Raw genomic sequence first — 24,366 nt, 5'->3', positions numbered from 1 at the left:
TTACCCGATATCACATATGTCATGCAAAATAATGGAATGTAACTTACTGATTAAGCACTTTCAGCATTAGATTGCTGTTGGGGTGTGATAATATTTATTACACTTGGCTTTTATTGTAATCTACTTCTTTGCATTTCTGAGTAATTATTTTTTTATTAATCACATTGATGGTGGGAGCGGATGGCCAACAGTGCAATTATACACAGGTCATTGTTAGATTGCAGCTCATATTGCTATTATTCCTTCTTGTGTATTCTTGCCGACAACGGTTAAAAAATAAAACACAAAATATGATTTTTCTTCCTAGACTGCAGTGTAATTTGCTGGACAACACAATGTAGGGCTTACCTAGTTAACTAGTATGTGAGAAGTCATTGTGGTGTGCCAGCTGTCATCAGACTGGCACATTAGTCTACCTTCTATCACTCCTTTGTATTAAAAATTATTGGACTTTTGTTTTCTTGTTTGGATTGTAGCAAAATAATGTAAACATACATATGTAATAACATACTACATTAAATCACATAAAAAGAAACAAAAAATTGGATTTTTATTTTTCCTTTGTGTAATATTATGTCCAATGTTTTTTCTAGATCCTACTCTCATAACTAGTTCCCTATAGAGAATGTGGTTTGTTCTAATGAATTCATATACTGTAGCAATGTTTTGCACTATACAATGCTAGGGAGATTCGTGAACTGCAGCAACTGACCTGGGCTGCTCCAAGAGGTGGCACACGCAGGCGTTTCATGGCTTTCTGCCGGTCCCCATCTTCTAGCTCATTGGTCACCACCGCCTAAGCAGAGGATGTAAGAAAGAAAAAGCGGCATTAGGTTTTTTACAAATATGTTTTTGGGTATGTGCAGTAGGTCCACATCTTGGTAATTCAGTAGCAGCCATATTGCTTGACAGCAGACCTCGGGTAAGTAATGGTGCCTACACACTTAGCGATCTGCACATGATCCCACGATGTGTACGATTTCCCTTGAAACTCCTCCCTGGCAACTCTGCACACGATTTGGTGTTTAAAGTGTCCAATTTACAAACGATTTATCGTGCATCCAGACTTTTTCCAGTGCATCATGTCACAGATTGGCATATCTGCCCTACAGCACGGCGATGTGCGACCAGTGGGGACTTACGATTTGGGCATATTTTACACGATCCGATGCGCCGGAATCGGCCAGATTGGGTAAAATATCGCCAAGTGTGTAGGCACCTTAACCCTATCAGATAAAAATCGAACACGAATTGGACTTAATATGTACCTGTGACAAATGCACCTTTTAAGGATGTAGAGACAATTCCTTTGTGCCCCCTACCTCAGTGAGGTCACTACCTTCCTAGAGAATAGAAAGGCTGGAGTGTATGAATGATGGCTTCGGCTATTGTGTGTTTAGGTGCTGGGTACAGAGAGATCTCTGGCAAACAAAAAGATACAGGCTTTATTTACAAACCAATTAGCTTTATAGTGAAATATTTGATTATTATTCTGGCCAAATGTAATAAATGCTTAGGCTCAATTATACAAAGGGACCAGGACCAATTGGAAGTACAATATTTAGAAATTTATTAAACTAAAATCACATCAAAGACCAATTTAAAAACACAAAATGTAACTAGCAAGGTTACAGATATAAACTAACAAGTACAAAATCCGACAACAAAGAACAGTTAACAATTTTAGAAAAGTATAGCAAAACAAATAGTCGCCCCGGTTTGACCACGTACAATAAAAAAAATATATATATATATATATATAAAAAAAAATTATATATATATATATATATATATATATTTTTCTACTCATAAACCCAACATGTCCTTATTTTTAGACTAAACAGTAGTTTAACTGTAAAGTAGTGCCTCTGGCACTTCCTACATAAAGACCTATACCGGTCCTATGTCCCTATATATAAAGACCTATACCGGTCCTATGTCCCTATATATAAAGACCTATACCGGGTCCTATGTCCCTATATACAAAGACCTATACATATAGGGACATAGGACCGGTATAGGTCTTTATATATAGGGACATAGGACCGGTATAGGTCTTTATATATAGGGACATAGGACCGGTATAGGACTTTATATATAGGGACATAGGACTGGTATAGGTCTTTATATATAGGGACATAGGACTGGTATAGGTCTTTATATATAGGGACATAGGACCGGTAAAGACCTATACCGGTCCTATGTCCCTATATATAGAGACCTATACCGGTCCTATGTCCCTATATATAAAGACCTATATCGGTCCTATGTCCCTATATATAAAGACCTATACCGGTCCTATGTCCCTATATATAAAGACCTATATCGGTCCTATGTCCCTATATAAAGACCTATACCGGGTCCTATGTCCCTATATACAAAGACCTATATATATATAGGGACATAGGACCGGTATAGGTCTTTATATATAGGGACATAGGACCGGTATAGGTCTTTATATATAGGGACATAGGACCGGTATAGGACTTTATATATAGGGACATGGGACTGGTATAGGTCTTTATATATAGGGACATAGGACTGGTATAGGTCTCTATATATAGGGACATAGGACCGGTAAAGACCTATACCGGTCCTATGTCCCTATATATAGAGACCTATACCGGTCCTATGTCCCTATATATAAAGACCTATACCGGTCCTATGTCCCTATATATAGAGACCTATATCGGTCCTATGTCCCTATATAAAGACCTATACCGGTCCTATGTCACTATATAAAGACCTATACCGGTCCTATGTCCCTATATAAAGATCTATACCGGTCCTATGTCCCTATATAAAGACCTATACCAGTCCTATGTCCCTATATAAAGATCTATACCGGTCCTATGTCCCTATATAAAGACCTATACCGGTCCTATGTCCCTATATAAAGATCTATACCGGTCCTATGTCCCTATATAAAGATCTATACCGGTCCTATGTCCCTATATAAAGATCTATACCGGTCCTATGTCCCTATATAAATATCTATACCGGTCCTATGTCCGGTAGTTAAAACTCTGCCCCATGAAAATGCTCTAACATGAGATACCACATTTTAAAAGCAAAAAACATCTGCAGATATATAGCACGCTCATCTCTCTTCTTCCCACCATAGCGTGTATAAAGTCAATTTGGCACAAACAATGTTAAAGGCAGCACCCATAGTAAAAGGAACAAAAAGACAAAACAGAGGCAGTAGACATTAGGCCACTTTTGGGTTGAAGAAAGTGGCAATATTTTGTCAATTATGCTGAGAGATTTGAAGCAGCAATTATTTTTAAAAAGGTAAAGCCAGGTTGGTTTTTACATTTGAAAATATTTACCTATTTAAATCTTGTAGATACAAAATGGTTCCAGCGCCATCTAAGATCTATTCTAATAAAACTTTTTGATCGTGTTCTCGATGTATTCAGAGATATGTGAGAAAAAATAAAAACAAGATAACAATATCGTGTGATATCATAAAAAATGTTTGTTTCTTATAAGGGACAAATATGCACTCACCATTTAAAGGTGGGTGATAGGTATTGGACATGTTTCACCGTGGTCCTATGGTGGTTACAGATTGCAACGTAGATCAGTAGTTGTTGAATCGCTGCAAATCGATATCATGGAGTTACGGGGGTTGGGTTAACTTTAACCGTGCTGGCTGGGCTCAAAGCTGATTATTGTGATGAGACGATACCGATATGGAGTGATTCAAAGACAACATTGACAAGATCTACGTTGCATTCTGCAACCACCATAGGACCACAAACCACAAACTGGGTACAATGCCTATCACCCAACTTTAAATGGGGAGTGCATATCTGTCTCTTATAAGAAACCCTTTTTTTACGTCATCACACGATGTAATCTTGTTTTTTTTCACATATCTCTGAATACATCGAGAACAGGATCAAAACATTTTTTTTTTTTAATTTTAGAATAGATCTTAGAAAGCGCCGGAACCATTTTTGTATCTCCAAAACGGTCCTTTGAGGGGCGTTGTTGAAAGGCTTCTGCTGTTCCTGGTCGCACTTCTGGATCTATTATTGGATCTTACAGGGAACTTGGCACCAGACATAGGCATCTATTCCATATTTAGATCTTGTGGCTAAATCACAGTAATATCTGCACTTTCGGCAACCTGGAGGCTATTACATTTGGCAGTGGTTGAGTTACTGTGAGAATATCTGGAACCTTTAAAATCAGAATATACTGAGTTTGTTTTGTTTGTTTTTGCTATAGTTTGAATTTATGCCAAAAAATATGAGATATGGTAAGAACTTACCCTTGTTATCTCTATTTCTACGAAGTCCATAGGGTTCCACAGGATACCTTGGGGTATAGGTGTGACGTCAGTCGCAGGGCACCAAAGAGTTAAGCTTTCAGCCTCCCAGGATGCACTAGGTCCCCCTCCTATACCCCGCCCCCGGGCCAAGGCACCTCAGTTAGTTACCAAGCCATAGGCCGGAGGAGGAGAAGGAAGAGAGAGAACAAAGATCTGGACACATACAAGAATCACATTCTCACCAGAGGGAGACGGAAAACCGGTGACCAGAGCAAAGCCCATCTGCAGCACAGGTGCGACAGGGCGGGAGTCCTGTGGAACCCTATGGACTTCGTAGAAATAGAGATAACAAGGGTAAGTTCTTACCATATCTCATATTTTCTACTTCAGGGTCCATAGGGTATCCACAGGATACCTTGGGGATGTCCCAAAGCAGTATCCTTTAAGGGTGGGGACGCTCCTGTGCAGAAAGGAGAATCCGCCGCCCGAAGGAAGCATCCTGAGAGGCGAAGGTGTCAAACCTGTAATACCTCACGAAGGTATGGACAGAAGACCACGTAGCAGCCTTGCAGATCTGAACTGCCGAGGCACCACGTCGAGCTGCCCACGAAGGACCCACAGACCTAGTGGAATGAGCCTTCAGAGAAGGAGGGACCGGTAGGCCTTCATGAAGATAAGCTTCAGAAATAGCCATACGGATCCAGGCTGCCAAAGTTTGCTTTGAAGCAGGCCAACCCTTTTTACAGAAGCCATAGAGGACAACAAAGCGTCCGACTTCCTAAACAAAGAAGTGCGGTCAACATAAGTCCTTAAGGCCCGCACAACATCCAAAGAGGCCTCACCCACGGAAAGACCCGGTGAGTTAAAGGCCGGAACAACTATTTCCTTGTTAACATGAAACTGGGAAACAACTTTGGGAAGAAACTCGGGCCGAGTGCGGAGCACTGCCCTGTTCCCATGAAAAACCAAGAAAGGGGGTCTACAAGAAAGAGCCCCTAACTCAGAAACACGTCTGGCTGAAGCAACGGCCAGAAGGAAAACAGTCTTAGCTGTTAGCCATTTAATATCCACTGAGCCCAGTGGTTCAAACGGCGGTCCTTGGAGAGCCCTCAGGACCACAGCCAAATCCCAAGGCGCCACAGGTGGAACAAAGGGCGGCTGAATACGGAGAACACCTTGCATAAAGGTGCGCACATCCGGGATTGTAGCAATCCTACGGTGAAACCAGACAGATAGGGCCGAAACCTGTACCTTCAAAGAAGCAAGGCGAAGCCCATGATCTAGTCCCGCTTGCAGGAAGGCGAGAATCCGAGACAGACGAAACTCCCGCGGTGCATAACCTCTCGGTCGACACCACTGGAAGAACGTATGCCACACGCGATGGTATATCCTCGCGGAAGACGGTTTCCGAGCTCGTAACATGGTACGCACCACAGAGCTGGAAAACCCCCAGGACCTCAGCATGGCCGTCTCAACAGCCACGCCGCCAAAGACAGCCGAGTCAGGTCCGGGTGAAGACAAGGACCCTGAGACAGAAGGTCCGGTCGTAGCGGCAACCGCAGAGGACTGTCCACGGACAGACCCTGAAGGTCTGAGAACCAGTGCCGTCTGGGCCACGCGGGAGCTATCAACAGGAGCGTCCCTCCTTCCTGTTTGAATTTCCGGATTACCCGTGGAAGAAGGGAGACCGGAGGGAACAGGTATGCGAACCTGAACGTCCCCCGGACGGACAGAGCATCCACCAGAGACGCCCCTTCGTCTCTTGTGCGAGACCCGTACACCGGCAACTTGTTGTTGTGCCGGGACGCCATGAGGTCGATTTCTGGAAGACCCCACCTGTCCACCAGTAGTTGAAAAACGTCCGGGTGCAGGGACCATTCCCCTGGATGAACGTCCTGGCGACTTAGAAAGTCCGCCTCCCAATTTAGCACTCCCGGGATGAAGACCGCTGATATGGCCGGAAGATTGCGCTCCGCCCAAACCAGGATCCGAGAGACCTCTACGAGAGCCGCCCGACTGCGAGTTCCTCCTTGCCTGTTTATGTAGGCCACGGTGGTAGCATTGTCCGACTGGACCTGCACCGGGTGACCCTGGAGAAACCGCTGTGCCTGCAGGAGAGCATTGAAGACCGCACGGAGTTCCAAGATATTTATTGGAAGCTCCGCTTCTGTCGGTGTCCACCTGCCCTGGAACAAGTGTGGACCCGAAACTGCTCCCCAGCCCCGAAGACTGGCGTCCGTTGTCAACAGGACCCAATTTGGAACCCAGAACGGACGTCCCTTGTTGAGGTGGGTCGTCTTTAACCACCACGCAAGGGACAGGCGAACCTCCGGGGTGAGCACAATCATCTGTAACTTCAGAGACTGAGGCAGCCCGTTCCACTTGGACAGGATCAGGTGCTGCAGAGGTCTGGAGTGAAACTGGGCGTATTCCACCATGTCGAACACCGACACCATGGAGCCCAGTAACCTCATCGCCGAGTGTAAGGACACCCGGCGGCTGTGCAGACAACTGCGCATCCTTGACTGTAAAGCAGAGATCTTGTCCTCCGTCACGAAGATCCTTTGCTGTCCCGAGTCCAATAAGGCTCCAAGATGCAGAATCCTCCGAGACGGGATTAGAGTGGACTTCTGCCAGTTGATTAGCCAGCCGTGCCGTTGCAGCAGTGCAATGGTCAGGTCCAAGTGGTGTAACAGGAGCTCTGGAGATCCTGCCACCAATAACAGGTCGTCCAAGTACGGCAACATGCGGACTCCTTGCAGCCGCAGAGAAGCCGCCATGACCGCCATAGCGTCCTGTATGTCCAATGACACCATGTAGTCCCCAGGTTCCAGCGCCAGAATGATGGACCGTAGGGTCTCCATCCGAAACTTCGGGACCCGCAAAGACTTGTTGAGTGCTTTGAGGTTGAGAATCGGACGATATGACCCATTGGGTTTCTGTACCAAAAATAGATTTGAATAGAAACCCTGGCCCCTCTGGGAGAATGGAACAGGCACTATAACTCCAGCCTGGAGCATAGTGTGCAATACCTTCCGCAGCTCCGTAGCCTTGTTCCGGTCTGATGGTAGACCCGTGGTGAAGAATCGAGCCGGGGGTCTGTGCCGGAAGGAGAGGGCGTACCCGTGAGAGACCACCTCCAGAACCCAAGTGTCTGTCGTAGTGAACGACCAACACCGGGAGAACTGCAGCAGGCGGCCTCCCACCCTGGGATCCCCCAAGGGGAGACCCGGACCGTCAGGCCGCAGGCTTGTCATCTGGCTTGGGGGCCGGACGTCTGGTACTCCATGCCTGTTTCCGGGGCTTGACCGATTTCTTAGGGCCAGCCTGTCGAGGAAACGACTGTGGTTTGGGCCTGCCCTGGGCCCTAGATGACCGAAAGGACGATGGTCCAGAACCAGAAGGAGCAGCGGCCGACGGGAGACAAGCAGATTTGGCTGCCGCCAGCGTGGCCACAATCTTATCCAGATCCGGACCGAAGAGAACTTCTCCGGTAAACGGCAACGCTTCCAGACCTTTCTTGGATCTGCGTCCGCCTTCCAGGATCGCAGCCACAAGGTGCGACGAGCAGCTACCGCTGCTGAAGAAATTCTAGACACCAGAGTACTAATGTCTAGAGCCGCCTCGTTGATGTAGGTGGCCGAATCACGGAGATTGCCAATCAACTCCGCCTGTTCGGCCGGACAGTCGGATTCAAAAGAAGCCTCTAATGAATCCGCCCAGCGCTCCATCGCTCTGGCAACCCAGCAAATGGCCATAGCCGGCCGTGCTGCCCCCCCTGCAAGGGAATAAGCGGACTTCAGGCAGATTTCTACCTTGCGGTCCGTAGCATCCTTAAGGGAGGACATGGATGGCATCGGCAATGTGGCACTACGGACAAGACGGGTCACGTGAGAATCCACCTGTGGAGGGGATTCACACTTAGCAAAATAATTATCCGCGAACGGATAAGCCACCGCCAGGCGTCTCTGCGGCTGGTATCTTTTGCCAGGTTGTTTCCACGCCTCCTCTAAACGGTCCACCAACTGACCCGAAAGAGGAAAGACTGTGGCATCGCCCTTCACATCTTTGAAAAAGGCATACTTAGATTTAGCCGCTGGGGGAACTTCGTCCTCAATCACCAAGGCTGTGCGGACCGCCCGAATAAGTCCAGGAATATATACTTTGGACTTAGCATCAGCGTCCTTAGTATGGAAAGGTTCCTGATCGTAAGGATCCAGAATCTCCCCATCATCAGACGTCCCTTCGTCATCCTCATAAGGAGCGGACAGAGACGCCACCGGCCTTTTATGAGGCCGCATCACAGACTCCCCTTGCAACACATCCGACAAGTGCTGTACAGAACTCGTCAGGGAGTTAACCCACGCTGGCTCCTGAGAACCCGGGAGCGGGGAAATAGGGAGACTGTGGGGTACCACCAATTGTCGTGGGAACCCCTGCATGGGTGACGACACCACAGACTGCTGGGACAAACCCATCGGAGTAAACGCGGGCTGCGGAGCTAACTGGCCCACTAAAGCTGTTAACGCCTGAGCGAAACAAGCCCAGGGCGGCTCCTGTACCGGTGCTGTAACCGTAATAGGCCGCGCCATGGACAAACACTGCCGGCAAAGGCCCTCCGCGCTACCCTCCCCCTCCGCTAACGGTACTTTGCACGTGGTACACTGTAGCCAGAGGGGAAAATCACTTTCAGACATTATGGCACCACGTATGTGACCTCTCTCACCAATTAAGTATTAAATAGGCGAGAGACCACCCTGCAGCACCGCACCGCAAGGGCTTTAGCAGAAAGAACAGGGACAGTAATAAAGCTGACAGTTTAGAGAAGAAAAGTTACAGGCAGCGCTAGCACAGTCACATACAATGCAGAGAAATAACAATTCCTGCACTAACAGCGCTGATCACTCAACTACACAGACACAGGGCCTGGTAGGACACAGCGCTGCATACACAGACCTGAGCCACAGCGGAGGAGAGGTATGCGGGGGGACCCAGACCACGATGCTTCCTTCCAGACTTCCAGCAGCGTTCACCATGCGTTGCAGAGAAGATGGCCGCCGAGGAGCAGAGAGAAGCTGGCCTGGGGGAGGAGCGCTGACACAGGACCAGTCAGCACAGTGCAGAGAGGGCTGTGTGCAGCGGGGGAGGCGCCGGCTGTGAGACAGGGAAGGCGCGCTCCCCTGGCATGCATTTAACCCCTGGGACGCCGCAGCGCTACCGCTCTGCTGCGGTCCGCTGTCCCAGGGGGTAGTGGAAGCGCAGGTTGGTCGCCTGGCTCCACGCTGCAGCCAGTCCCCAGGGAGCCCCCTGCCTGGGGACTTAGGACCATGTGATCAGCAGGGACCCACCGCGGGACCCCGCTGCTTACCTCTGTCCCCCTTGAATCCGGCCATGGTCCGGAGCATCTGGGGTCACCGCTAGCTGTGACCCCAGACGCCCACCAGCATCCCCGGATCAGTACCGGCGTTCTGGTACCGGCGGGGTGTAGGGAAGACAGCATGGACGTCAGGACTGACTGTCCATGCTGTTCATCCAGATGTGCAGCCACAGCTGCATGAAGAAAAAGCTTCAGGGGCTCTTCTAGCCCCCACTCCAACAGGTGCACCCGACTCCGGCCGGGCACCAAACTAAACTGAGGTGCCTTGGCCCGGGGGCGGGGTATAGGAGGGGGACCTAGTGCATCCTGGGAGGCTGAAAGCTTAACTCTTTGGTGCCCTGCGACTGACGTCACACCTATACCCCAAGGTATCCTGTGGATACCCTATGGACCCTGAAGTAGAAATGGAGCATTTTCTCTGTACTGCAGGTGACAGGCAATTGTGGAGCAGTGTCTCTGTACAACAGGTGGCAGGCAGATGTGGTTGAGTATGTAAAACAGGTGGCTTGCAGATGTGGAGCAGTGTTACTTACAAAAGGGGGCCGGCAGTTGTGGAGGAGTGTCTCTTATAACAGGGGTCTGGCAGTTTGGAGAGAGGGTGTTGGTGCGCATTACAACAGGTTTCGAGCTGTTAAGAGGGCTATAGAAAACATGGAGGTAAGGGGGATGTCTGTACACAAAAAGAATCTCTCTCTGCAAAATGTCATTTGGAAAGGAGATGGGGATTTCTCTGCAATATGTAGTTTGCAAGGGGGATATATTTTATGTAGTTTTAACTGTATAGCAGTCATTTATTATTACAGTGATTATTTATGCCTTGTTAAGTGTCTGGTGATGGCCTTTTTGCTCCCTAGGGAACACAGCAGTAATTTAGTAACACTGTTAGGTAGGATGCTCTCCCATGTCCTTTGAAAAGATATTGAAATAATAATAATTAAAAAAAGACAGACAGTTTGTTTATTTTTCTGGGAATTTGGGTGAATCCTAGAATAGAGGATTTGGTACTTCACTAGTTGTAATGCCCATAGCATACTGGCAGGGAAATAAAATGCTTTGTTTAATTAAGGAGAGTATTTTGCAACTCAGTAATTAGATGAAGCATTATACAGCAGTCATTTGTCAGGGGATGGCTGGTCTGGTTGGGTAAAGCCACCTCTTCTGGAAGTCACTCATTTAAACAAAATACCTCAGTCTCAGAGATCAGTTGATTGATTTTTTTGCAGGTGTAGAATGGCGCCACCTCCACATGAGCCACTCGCCAGTCAGCGCCGCGGCCCGTCTCCAGAATCTTGTCATGTTTCTTTAGGATCTTGCGGAACCCTGTGAAGTTCAAATTCTAAAAATAAAATAAAAAAAGATGGATGACTGAATTTGGTTTTATACACAAGTGGACCACATTCTTCTTGCATTAGTTTAACAGGAGTGTCAGAATGCTACTCAGTGCTGCTGGGGGTACTCAGCTCCTATCCAATTCATAGTACATGGCTGTCTGCTTCTCTCCATTCCCCTCCTCATATCACATAACTTCCCAGGTAACATGCAGCCCTGTACTCTCCATCAGTAACACAAGAGAACAGATGGCCTCCTTCTATACAACCAGCACACTCAGCATCTGAATTACTTACTGTGTTGTAGTGAACATTCTGATCATCTGGCTACAGGTTGTTCTAGTCCTGCATACTTCAAAACTGGGGACATATAGACAAGCAGCAAATGAAGGGTGATCACAAAAATGTGTTGTGACTGTAGTCAAACACACATCAAAATGTAACTTAGTCCCTCATTGTGTAAAAGGTGTCATATTTGGATCTGCATAGTCGTGAAGACCTGAGAAACAGCCCCTGCAGATCTCCAGCCATGGTTCTTTACCAAGACTTCCCAATATATTGTCTGGGTCTGTGGTAAAATGTGTTTCTGCACAAGCCAGCTAATCTTTCCGAAAAAGCATGAAATAGCATAGTTTAACAAGTACCAGAGGGGGTCTAACCTTAATCTGTTACAGACAGGCACCGACATAGTTGTCATGGCTCTGATTATTCTAGCAGCTAACACTGTTAATAGGGAATCCTGAAACACAATGCCGATGTACTTACGGCATCTTGAAAAACAGTAATTCTCTTTCAATGGCCTACTAAAACGCTATTGTAGATGGCAAATTGCCCACACACTGTCTTTTATGTCAGATACATGGAGGGGGCACCGAAGGTTCAGTAAGTAAGCATAAAATAGCTATAAAGTACGGCAAAGAATGAAAGGGAATGGAATATTCTTTTACATTATAAGAAATAATGCAATTTATTCTGAAATATGTCTTAATGCTCTTTCAGGAGGGTTGTAGGGTTCTTGAACTAAACCTGACTTGGCCTAATTTCACTGATTATTACCAAACAATGAAAGACACATGGCCAAATTTAATACCCCCCGCTTTGCGGGAGTCGGCGTGGTTCCAGCGAGATAGACAGTAGATTTAAAGCGCCAATTATTTTAAATGCCAAAACTGAACTAGTTTTGCCTTTAAACTAATCAGTTCTATAAATCTTTTCAGCTGAGCTGGGTACACACTAGGACGACATGTTCCGATTTTGCCGGAAACTACATATCGGCCGTATCGTCCAGTCTCTACGGACTATCTGCACGCTCCTGCAGGCCCATGCGTTAACGGCAAGTCGGCCGAGCTGCACGGCCAACCGAACGATATCGCATGCAGCGCCATTGCAGGTAATGTTCAGTCGCTCATTAAATCGCTCAATGTGTACCCGCGGCACGGTGTCGGCTGACATATCGTCCAGGTACACATCGCTAAGTGTTTACCCAGCATTAGACACACAGGGTGTTTCCGGAATCACACAACGCTGAATACCATCATCCATCTGGTACGCGGCCTATCTGGTTGTTATAATTGTTGCCCTATTTTGAGCTTGTATTTTGCATTATTTCGTATTGCTCTTCAGAGCCCATTTACATATTTTATTGTGCTTATTGCTCAGTGAGCATATTTGTTTGGTCCATCATGGAGCTAATTTGTATAAGGACATTCTATCCTTGGTATTGCCCTCTAATAGCGCTCATCTGTACACCATTCTGCTCTTTTGAGCTTATATTTATCTTCAAATTAATTTGTTACACATTTTTTGCTTTAACCTTCCTTACAGAAGGTATACAGATGCATTTCTCACATTGTCTAAAAAGGGATTACACTGTATTGTTCCTTTCATGGTGAAACATCTGTATCACTGAGAATCCTCACATCTAAAAAGGAAAGTATATTTTGTTTTGTTTTATGCGGCAGTATTCATTATATAATTCCCATCCCTTTTAGCGCCCAGGGCTTATTATACAATATTTCCAAATCCACATACAATACAATTCAGTGCTTACAGAAGAGATAAAATGACTTGGTCACTGGCGTGTAAGAAGCAGACAAGACGGTTCCAACCAGAGAGTCATTAATGGAGAAGATAACTTAACAATTTGCAAGAGGGTAAATTGCCCAATATCACACTTGTGCCTGACAAAGAGCTGATCAATAGCACCCTGATCATTACCAGGCATGTTGGAAAATGTGGTCTAAAGATGACCATTAGCAGCCTATGTGTGCCATCATCTTCTGCCAGCACATCATAGACCAGTTTAAGTCGGAACTTACGTAGCCATTTGGTCCAACTGCCAAATAGCCAGATCTCAAAAAGTGTGACCACCCTTGTGAGTCCTTAACTTTCACAGTAGTCCTATAGATTATTATTTGGAATGAGCAGCAAGAGCAATCCATCAGGCAGTTCTACTTATGTCAGGCAGAGATTAAATATATTAAATCACGGAATGAATATGGAGTCCAAGAAGAGTATTGAGCATTTTCTGCCTCCATAAGGGGTCAAGGCACCAAGTGGCTTTGCTTAGCATGCGTCTGACTAGGACAGGGTCTGCCACACTATGACATTGCTTCAGGCCATGAAAGTTACCGCTTGATAACAAACATAAGGCTGCATGATGAGGATCGGTTATAGTAAGTGGCCATATATTACCTGGTAATTCTGCAGAAGAATTAAGCTGAGATAGAACTCGCTGAATGCCAGTTTCAGGTCCCTAATGTTTCTGTGCTGGACCCGTTCCTCATGAGACAGGGTGAATACAGCTTTCCTGCGCTGTCTGAGGGCTGGCGCGCGGCTGCTTTCCCTTTGTGCATCCAGTGAGGACTGCAGTTCATTTTGTAGGGTGGCTGAGCGCCTCTGAGCTTCCGCTAACTTTTCTGCAATCAAAGATAGGACAGTCAACAACAGCCATCATAGTGGGATCACTACAAAGTATTATGAAGATCAGTTTTGACCTGCTGGTGGTTGTAGATAGCCATGTCCCAGACCGGCCTGCAGGCCATTGGACTTAAAGTACCACAACTTTTGGAAGGTCACAAGTTGTTACTCTTTGCTGTGAATCACTGCACCCCCCACCTACTGCCCTTCTGCATTCTCTCTATCAAATACCTGAATAAAATGTGTTGATTTTGGCAAGCTCTTTCTCACATGTCTGGAAGAATTTTTCTTCAAACTTGGCAAAATATCGCTTTACAGTGTCCTCGTCCGTTACTGAAAGACAAAAAAGGGTGTAAAGTGTGTGACCAGAGATTACGCACCAAACATAGCAAAGGCAATTAAACATCAAAAGTACTAAAAGGACATTATGGAGACCTGAAAAGGTATCTATACACCGCTTTATATAAGCACAATCAGACGTATAGTTTTAGTGTTCAAATTACCCTATGTACTTACTGCCATGGCTATTGCGTTCATGGTCATTGCAAGCCCTAGCGCATGACATCTTACGTACTTACAGCCATGGCTATTGCAAGCCCTAGCGCAAGACATGAATTTCTGCATTTGGCCAGTACAAGCTTATGATTTAGGTAATAGGTGTGAAAATATGTTTAGTGTAACTTTCAAGTCCACTAATTTAAAAAAAACAAAAAAAAAAAAAACTGTATAGTAGTCAGTCAGCGTATCATATAGAGGAAGAGCAAAATAACATGATATCATTGCCATAAACAAAGCAATGTACCACTAAATACATGCATGAGAATATAGAGGTACACATGTCCTTTAAATAAAAGAGTAAAGAGGTGGCGGCCCTAAATTGCTCTGTTTTATGCAGAAGTCTATAGATATTAGTTTTGTACAGTACAGATGCAGCTACGTAAGTGAGAAGTGTAAGGATTTCATCTTTACACTCCGTTCACTACACATCGGTGCCGTCTCTCACATTAGGCAAGTGAGACTCTCGCATGCAATGTGCCATGAGAACAGCACTCTGTAATACAGGGCAGTGCTCGGGGTAGTTGGAAATCGCAGCTTTCCCATCAGGCAACTTCATAAATGCCCAAAGACTGATAAACAGAAAAAATATTCCCACAACAAGACAAAAAACAAAGGTTGATACTACTAATACTGATCAACACACTAAGCTTTGGGAATCTATGCCCTTAGCAATTCCTCCATATTATCTAGAACAAAGGCCTTCTGCTTCCTAGAAGCATTGCAAGGTCACTCGCTGTGGAAGAAAGAACAGATGCAGTGAAGATGACTGGCCTTGAATATACTGTACACCATGACAACAGCACAGGGAGGGAGCGAGCACCTGTAACTCTGGGTGCTGCAGGCGACTGAGAAACACATGTAGTTCCGTTAGAACACATAAAATGTATTCACATTGAGATATACACATAAATCACAGTTAGATGCTATAGTATAAACCATTCACAACAAGCCAAAGAAAACAGCTGCACGCAGTAGGTCCAGGTCATCAAAGCAAACTTAACACAGCGGTTATTAACACAGTAAAATACAATGCTGCTGGGTTTTTGGCAAAAACTCTAACCAGCAGGGAAAACTAAAAAGCAAGAATCAAACTACAATTCTTTTCTAATGCTGGGTACACACTAGACTATATGTCGTCCGATCCATCAGATCAGAGAGACATATCGGGCACATCGTCTAGTGTGTACACGCTATGTCACTGACTATGCGCACTCCCTCCGTCGGACCTACATGCAGATACAACGGGGAATGTCGTTATAGGAGCATGCTGCCATGGCTCTGGCTGTAGCTTCCAGCATTGGAAAGTGTGTATGCACTTGCCGATTCCGGCTCCGCTGCTGGGTCCCGTTGCTGAAGATGTCGGGCACACTGACATGGTCTAGTGTAGTACCTGGCTTATGCATAGTAGTAAACTAGTTCTGCCACGGTAATGAATGTGGTATGAGTGTGCCAGGATGTAGCCCAAACACCATTACACGGCCACAGATAACGTAACTGCAAGAACAAGGCTAAAACCTGCAAGAATCAGATACTATTTAAAATGTGTGCAGTTTATTTCATGTTTAGAATAAGCAGCACTGTCACCGTCCCTCAAGTACTGTTCCACATAAATACACACATGCATAAAGACACTTTACTGCAACATGTATAACGGATGGGTAATACTCCTCCCCCTCCCCATCTCACCAGCTTTTCTTTTATTGCTTTTTTAATATCCGGAGGAGCCCATGGCTGCCCATATTAATATGCTGAAACAAGTGTACTCGCAGGAAGACCATCAAATAATTGGTCAGCCGACCCCTGTGAATCTGACAGCGTTTGGCACGATGTGCATGACCTCTATTAGATCTCACACTGGGAGTTCTATTTACTTATGGTCTCTGACAACAAGAATAGGATAAATGAAATACAGGGAGAGCAGCTTGGACGAGCATTGTAAATGGAGACCCGTAGCACTGCAATTTGTATACGCTTTATTTTATACAAACATCCTACTCAAGAGCTGCTGGACAAACTCGCATTAAATTCATCAATCCTCAAACTCATTTTTTGTGTACATTAAACTATACATAAAATAATGTGTTATCCCTTAGCTACAATAGTGTGTATAATAAAGTGTTCTTCTTGCCCGCAATATGATGAAGGCAGTGATTTTGTGAACTAACCACCATACAGTTATGATAAACCTACATTAACCCTCTAGAACCACACTACAGAGGTCCTCTGTCTATAAACAACCACACACTTCCCATAGAGATGCTCTCACCGGTACAGAGATGACACCAGGTCTTAAAGGATAGTACAGGTTTATATAATAATCAGGTAAACACAGGGTTAAAGCTGGATTAGTAGAACATATGCGAGTAAAAGGAGACTATAATACAATTTGTGGTTTTTGACAATAAAGAGAACAGGTAGCTTGATAATGGTAGCCTCAAACAAATGACACTTTTCCAATAATAATGTGATACTTAACAGGTGATGCAGGGAGCAGGAGACAATTGATCAAACTGGAAAGCACACAGATATTCAGAATACCAGTAGTACAGAGTATTCACCAGGCACTCAGATCAACATGCTTACACCAAGGCATGAAGCTATAACTGACAGAGGTGAAGGCTCTGCTACATTTTAAACATACAGACCAATGACAAATCAACCCTCTGCAAGTAAAATAAGTTACAGGTGTGCTGCTGCACATAGGAGAGTAATTAGTGAGAATCAAAGCAATTACAACACCAGCTGCAGAATTCACGTGCATCCTCTAATCTCATACAGTGGTGACCCAGTCTCCTAGCAATGAATGGGACCTGCATGCAAGGTGGCTACAGACACTGGAGTTCAGGTGTCCTAGCAACAAGCGGAACCTGAGGAGGTAAAGAAATGCTGTACAGGCCACATCGGCCCCTAACAGTACAATGTAACCAATTAATTCACTGACATTAGTGAGGTATAGAGGAGGCACTGTGTGAAACATAGTTCCTCAAGGGGAGGTGTATCAAACCTTTGAGAAAGAGAAGTTGCCCATAGCAACAAGCTTCTAGCTTTTATCTAGTACAGTCTATAAAATTACAGAAACTGATTGAGAAGTTACCCACTGCAGCCAATCAGCTTCTGTAATTTTATAGGCTGTGCTAGATAAAAGCTGGTTGGCATGGGCAAATTCTCCACATCATCTCTCAAACCCTTAAGGGGCCTATCCATTAGCAGATTTATTTCTGAGAGATGAAAGAAAAGATATACCTTGAAAATTCCGGTGGCTGTGCTGAAAGATATCTGTCATGTACATGACAGATTTTGGCAAAAGACCAACGATATCGCATCATTCAGGGAGTGGATTTTTTTTTCTCTGCAGCGCTCTCTAGCTGGTTCTAATATCTTTCGGCGTTCGCCGTTTACCGCATATAAACTGCCAGATATTTCTAATATCTGGCAGCGATATGCTATAATTGACCAACATGTTGGAGAGATGAAAGATTCAATTTATCGGCCGCAGGAGTGCACATCTGTCATCGTTCAGGGCCTATCCATAGCAGATAAATTGAACGATATATCGCTCTATCGTTCAATTTATCTGCTAATGGATAGGCCCCTTTAGTGAGGTCAACAGCATACAAATGAGCTGGAATTCTGGTACAGCCTATTGTTACCTCATAGCTTTACATGACTACTCCAAAGCAATGTAATATTGTGCCATAGTACAGTTTTTAGACATAAATAGGTGGAGTTGAAGGAAAAATTATAATGCCTTATGTGGGAAAAAGATCTGACCAGTTTATTAATAAATACCTCACTCATATTTCCACTTCCCTAAAACCTGTTCCTCAGTAATGGTTATTTTCCCCAAAAGTAATGGTCATGTTCAGCACAACAATTACAACAAATTATATATATTTTATACTGAAGTTGCTCTTAGTTTGCGCTAATGAAAATCACTATGTAAAAATATAAAAGAAACCTTATATGGAAGCTGCACCTCCTAATTAACACCGTTAGCTGGATGTCTACAATCATATAAAAACAAAGAAAAAGGATGGCGCTCTCAAAACTGCTTAATTAGAAAAGTGAGGGTTTTTATTGTTGATTATTCACTTAAAGGTTTAAAAAACAATTAAGTCAGTTTATAGCTCATAAAAACATTAAAGGATCATTAATGTTAAAAAGGATCAGTCCCAAATGGATGAAGACGAACGTAACCTCTTCTTGTAATCTGGTTCTCTGAACACCTTCCTTGAAACCTTTCGATGAATTGATGGATGCTTTATTCTCAGTGAACCTGATATTGTTCCTTAGGATTATACTGGAATAGACCCTTACGCCCAAAAATTCACCCAGACATAATTGGCCAAAAGGCAGTTATTAATAAATGGAAAAAAAAAATGTATTGAATACAAAACTAATTGAGTAATAACAAGAAATTTGATTAGCTTACAGCAAATAAGTCCAATCTGGTTGTATGCTCAAATGATAATTGGGTTTGTTAACATCTCCACCACTACACCTTGGGGTAAAGGAACAATATGGTGAACTTTGAGCATTCAATTTAAAATAGAGCCCAATGAGTTTCGTCCTTACAAGGATTTCATTAGGGGTATCACTATTTGATGTGTAATACAAATCACACTTCGGAACTGGGTACAAAATTTTTCTCGAACCGCAACTTTTAATGTTAACAGATCCGAAAGAGAGAAAGAGTGTGTACATATATACACACACACACACACATACATATATACATACATATACAGGTATATACACATGCACAGTCAGGTGCATAAATATTGGGACATTGACAGAATTTTCAGATTTTGGCCTCTATTCACCACCACAATGGCTTTGAAATGAAACAAACAAGATGTGCTTTAACTGCAGACTTTCAGATTTAAATTGAGGGTAATTACATCCAAATCAGGTGAACGGTGTAGGAATTACAACGGTTTCTATATGTGCCTCCCACTTTTTAAGGGGCCAAAAGTAATGGGACAAACTAAACAATCCTAAATCTAACTGTCACTTTTTAATACTTTGTTGCAAATCCTTTGCAGGCAATTACAGCCTGAAGTCTGGAACGCACAGACATCACCAGACGCTGGGTTTCATCCCTGGTGATGCTCTGCCAGGCCTCTACTGCAAATGTCTTCAGTTCCTGCTTGTTCTTGGGCCATTTTCCCTTCAGTTTTGTCTTCATCAAGTGAAATGCATGCTCAATCGGATTCAGGTCAGGGGATTGACTTGGCCATTGCATAACATTCCATTTTTTAGCCTTAAAAAAAACTCTTTGGTTGCTTTTGCAGTATGCTTCGGGTCATTGTCCATCTGCACTGTGAAGCGCCGTCCAATGAGTTCTGAAGCATTTGACTGAATATGAGCATATAATATTGCCCGAAACACTTCAGAATTCATTCTGCTGCTTTTGTCAGCAGTCACATCATCAATAAATACAAGGGAACCAGTTCCATTGACAGCCATACATGCCCAGGCCATGACACTACCACCACCATGCTTCACTGATGAGGTGGTATGTTTTGCATCATGAGCAGTTCCTTTCCTTCTCCAAACTCTTCTCTTCCCATCACTCTGGTACAAGTTGATCTTTGACTCATCTGTCCATAGGATGTTGTTCCAGAACTGTAATGGCTTTTTTAGATGTTGTTTGGCAAACTCTAATCTGGTCTTCCTGTTTTTGTGGATCACCAATGGTTTACATCTTGTGGTGAACCCTCTATATTCACTCTTGTGAAGTCTTCTCTTGATTGTTGACTTTGACACATATACACCTACCTCCTGGAGAGTGTTCTTGATTTGGCTAACTGTTGTGAAGGGATTTTTCTTCACCAGGGAAATAATTCTTCTGTCATCCACCACAGTTGTTTTCCGTCGACTTCCGGATCTTTTGGTGTTGCTGAGTTCTCCGGTGCGCTCTTTCTTTTTAAGAATGTTCCAAACAGTTGATTTGGCCACACCTAATGTTTTTGCTATCTCTCTGATGGGTTTGTTTTGATTGTTCAGCCTAATGATGGCTTGCTTCACAGATAGTGACAGCTCTTTGGATCTCATATTGAAAGTCAACAGCAACTGATTCCAAATGCAAATGTCACTCCTAGAATCAACTCCAGACCTTTTACCTGCTTAATTGATAATTAAATAATGAGGGAATAGCCCACACCTGTCCATGAAATAGCTTTTGAGTTGATAGTCCCATTACTTTTGGCCCCTTAAAAAGTGGGAGGCACATATAGAAACCGTTGTAATTCCTACACTGTTCACCTGATTTGGATGTAATTACCCTCAAATTAAATCTGAAAGTCTGCAGTTAAAGCACAACATCTTGTTTGTTTCATTTCCAAACCATTGTGGTGGTGAATAGAGGCCAAAATATGAAAATTCTGACAATGTCCCTATATTTATGCACCTGACGGTATACACACACACACACACACACACACCCAACACACTATAATTATATATCTCAAATACACATTATTCAAAATGAAAGAATTATACTTTTCAGCAGATCTTATAGTTTTATTTAATAAATAGATAAAAATAAAGGCTTGTGTTCAGAATAAAAAAAACAAACAAACATACACCCACATGCAAATTAATGGATTTACAAACTTGACAATCCGCTTTTACACCCCCCCCCCCTGAAAAAAGGTTTGGAGGCCAAATTACTGGTGTAGGGAAGGGATGTGGTGGTTTACAAAAAGGTTTAAATTAACCTGAGAGAACCTTGTAGTATTTGACTGTAAATATTTTATAACTTAATATTTTCAACAGAAATTCAAATCCATTCCATAAGGAGGTAGCTCTTGGAATAAGTTTTACAAATTGCATTTAACAAATAAGTTTTAAAACAATAGTGTAAAACTATTTGTTAAATGCAATTGGGGGGGGGGTGTAAAAGCAGATTGGCATGTTTGTAAATTCATTAATTTGCATGTGGGTGTATGTTTGTTTGTTTTTTTTATTCCGAACACAAGCCTTTGTTTTATCTATATATAGATTTAATAAAAGATCTGCTGAAATGTATAATTCCTTCAATTTGAATAATGTGTATTTGAGATATATAATTATATATATAAGAATATTCCGTATTTTGGAATAATTGCATACCATAGTGAGATATCTTGGTAATAGGACCCAAGATACACTCAGAATGCATTTGTGTGCTATATACACCTTATACTCACAGCCTGCAGGTAATTTTGTACAATATATTGAATAATTTTGTGGCTCAAACAAAGTTTGTGTATAGAAATGAAATTCATTTATGTTTCATATACACCTTATACACACAGCCTGAAGGTAATTTTATACAATATTTTTAACAATTTGTACCTTAGACCAATTTTATGTACATTGAACCATCAAAAATCAAAGGTTTCATTATCTCTGTCATGCCAAAATTATTCCATATTTCGGAATATTTGGATATGGGAGACTTAACATGTATGTATGTATACACACACACACACACAGTTTGAGTCTTCCATATCCAAGTATTCCGAAACACAGAATATTTTTAGCACGCCTGAGATAGTAAAACCTTTGTTTTTTGATGGATCAATGTACACAAACTTTGTTTAAAGCACAAAATTATTAAAAATATTGAATAAGATTACGTGCAGGTGAAGACTGCCCCAGGCCAGTACCTGTCCCAGCCCCCACGTGAAGCCGGCCCCATTATGAAGACTGCCATGGTCCCCATATGAACCAAGCCCCGGCTCCCCGCATCCAGGCTGCCCCAGCCCCCGTGTGAACCCTGTCCAGGCCAGGTGAAGACTGCCCCAGGCCAGTACCTGCCCCTGCCCCAGCGTGAAGCCGGTCCCCGTATGAAGACTCCCATAGTCCCCAGGTGAACCCGGCTCACCACATCAAGGCTGCCCCGGCTCCCCGCATGCAGGCTGCCCAGACCCCCGTGTGAACCCAGTCCTGGCCCCTGCATCAAGACTTATGCGGCCCCCAGCGTCAAGATGGCAGACCAGGCATGACACCGCTCATGTAGCTGCACTCCCTGGCCTGTACTTAGAGGATAAACAGGTAAGTCTAAAGTGGTGAGCGCCGTGGGAAGGGGCTACATAGGTGCGGTGATTGTTGGTTGGTGCGGTTATTAATTCGGTGGCGGTGCTGATAGTAATACAAACATGGTGGGGTCAAGGGGTGCCGCAGAGGCTAACACTGCATCAATGGGTGGAATTCAGTTGTTTTTGCGGCCCGGATCTCACGTCTAAAGTGACGGGAGATCGCAGGCCGCTATTCAATTGTGCCAGCTTATCGCGATGATCGCGCCCAAAGTGGTCGGGTTTAGCCACGTAAGTCGGCTAACCCCAACCAAAGTGCTGGGCGCAATCGCGAAAAGTGCCGTTTGGGTGCCAAAACAGGTCACTTTTCACACCCCTCTGGGGCTGCGAGTTGAAATGGAGCGCTAGCAGCTGATCGCGCCCGACAGGAGCAATAATTGAATAGCACCGTCGGGCGGGATGGGGGCTGGAAACAATTGAATTCCACCCAATGTGTCTGGCAGGCCGGGGAGGGGGGTTCCAGAGGGTAGAGTACACGACTATCATTTTAGTGTCTTTCACCAGCAGCTTACCCACTCTCCACCCCAGCACCGACTGCCCGTAACCCTCTCCTTGTCCCCCAGTACTATCCCAACATCTATCTACACTTAACCCCCCTTGCTACTCCGACTGCAACATGCCCTTACCCCCTCCCTGCCCTACTGCTCCCTGCTTCAACCCCCAGCTCTACCCCAACTGCTGCCTGACCTTAACCCCCTCTATCCCAACTGTTACCCGAACCCAGCACTGTCCAATCTGTTGTCTGCACTTAATCCCCCTCTACCCCAACTACCTGCACCCAGCACTTACCAAGCGGTCACCTGACGCTACCATTTTCCAACTGCTGCCTGCCCTCACCCCAGCCAACAGGTGCAGTGCTATGTGAGATCACGACAAATCATGTAATTATAAGCATTATCTATACCGTAATACGAGTTTGACTTCCCATCGTGTATGTGTAGGGCATGTAGGGTGGTCTCATGCTTTATGGGGAGCTCAAAAGCATAAAATGTGATGGGACCCAGAATCAGTGGAGCAGGACCCCAATTTTTTTTGTCATAGTCGGGAGTCCCTGGGACCCACAATTTTTTTTCACTGACCGTGACATATATAGAAAATATTATATATATATATATATATATATATATATACACACACACACACACACACACACACACACATATATATTACATACATACACACACACACACATTATATATACAGGTTGAGTCTCCCATATCCAAAATGTTTGGGACCAGGGGTATTTTGGATAATGGAATATTCCGTATTTTGGAATAATTGCATATCATAATGAAATATCTTGGGAATGGGACCCCAATATACACACAGAATGCATATATATTTGTGCCTTAGAGAAAGTTTGTGTACATTGAATCATCAAAAATCAAAGGTTTTATTATCTCAGTCATGCCAAAATTATTCCGGAATATTCCGTATTTCGGAATATTTGGATATGGGAGACTCAACCTGTGTGTGTATATATATATATATATATATATATATAAACAAAACAGGCTCCACAAACAGCACGCACATTGTAAAGATGCCACATAAAGGGAGTTTCTAGTACAGGTGACTGATATTTACGGAGAAGAAAAGCCAAGCAGTCATCAAGGCTCGTTTCTCTCCTCTGCAGGTAGTCACACGAGTAACGTTTTTAATACAGATCATTTCCCAGCTAGGAGACTGAGCTTATTGTACGAGTGTCTGCTGTTGCCGGAAAGCAGTCTTTCAGCATTTTCTCTAATTCTAACTAAATTAGCTTTAATTCAGTAATGACATCTAGGATTGCATTACTGTAGTTGCTTTTTATTTTTT

The 24,366-nt window shown here is 44.1% G+C and overlaps 1 protein-coding gene across 1 annotated transcript in view; it reads right to left on the bottom strand.

The window, feature by feature from the left end:
* XPR1 (xenotropic and polytropic retrovirus receptor 1) overlaps positions 1-24,366 on the bottom strand; it is a 124,618-nt gene that overhangs the window by 23,682 nt on the left and 76,570 nt on the right. The window contains exons 3-6 of the mRNA XM_088447154.1: positions 14,138-14,239; positions 13,682-13,905; positions 10,846-10,995; positions 713-796 (exon numbers count right to left, since the gene is read on the bottom strand). Coding sequence (XP_088303280.1) covers positions 713-796; positions 10,846-10,995; positions 13,682-13,905; positions 14,138-14,239 — 560 coding nt within the window. The remainder of the gene's footprint in view (positions 1-712; positions 797-10,845; positions 10,996-13,681; positions 13,906-14,137; positions 14,240-24,366) is intronic.

Source organism: Taudactylus pleione, unplaced genomic scaffold (genome assembly GCF_031769625.1).
Source record: "Taudactylus pleione unplaced genomic scaffold, aTauple2 ptg000421l, whole genome shotgun sequence".
NCBI lineage: Eukaryota > Metazoa > Chordata > Amphibia > Anura > Myobatrachidae > Taudactylus > Taudactylus pleione.
The sequence above is the reverse complement of the archived record's forward strand: the minus strand, read 5'-3'. Positions and strand labels throughout refer to the sequence as shown.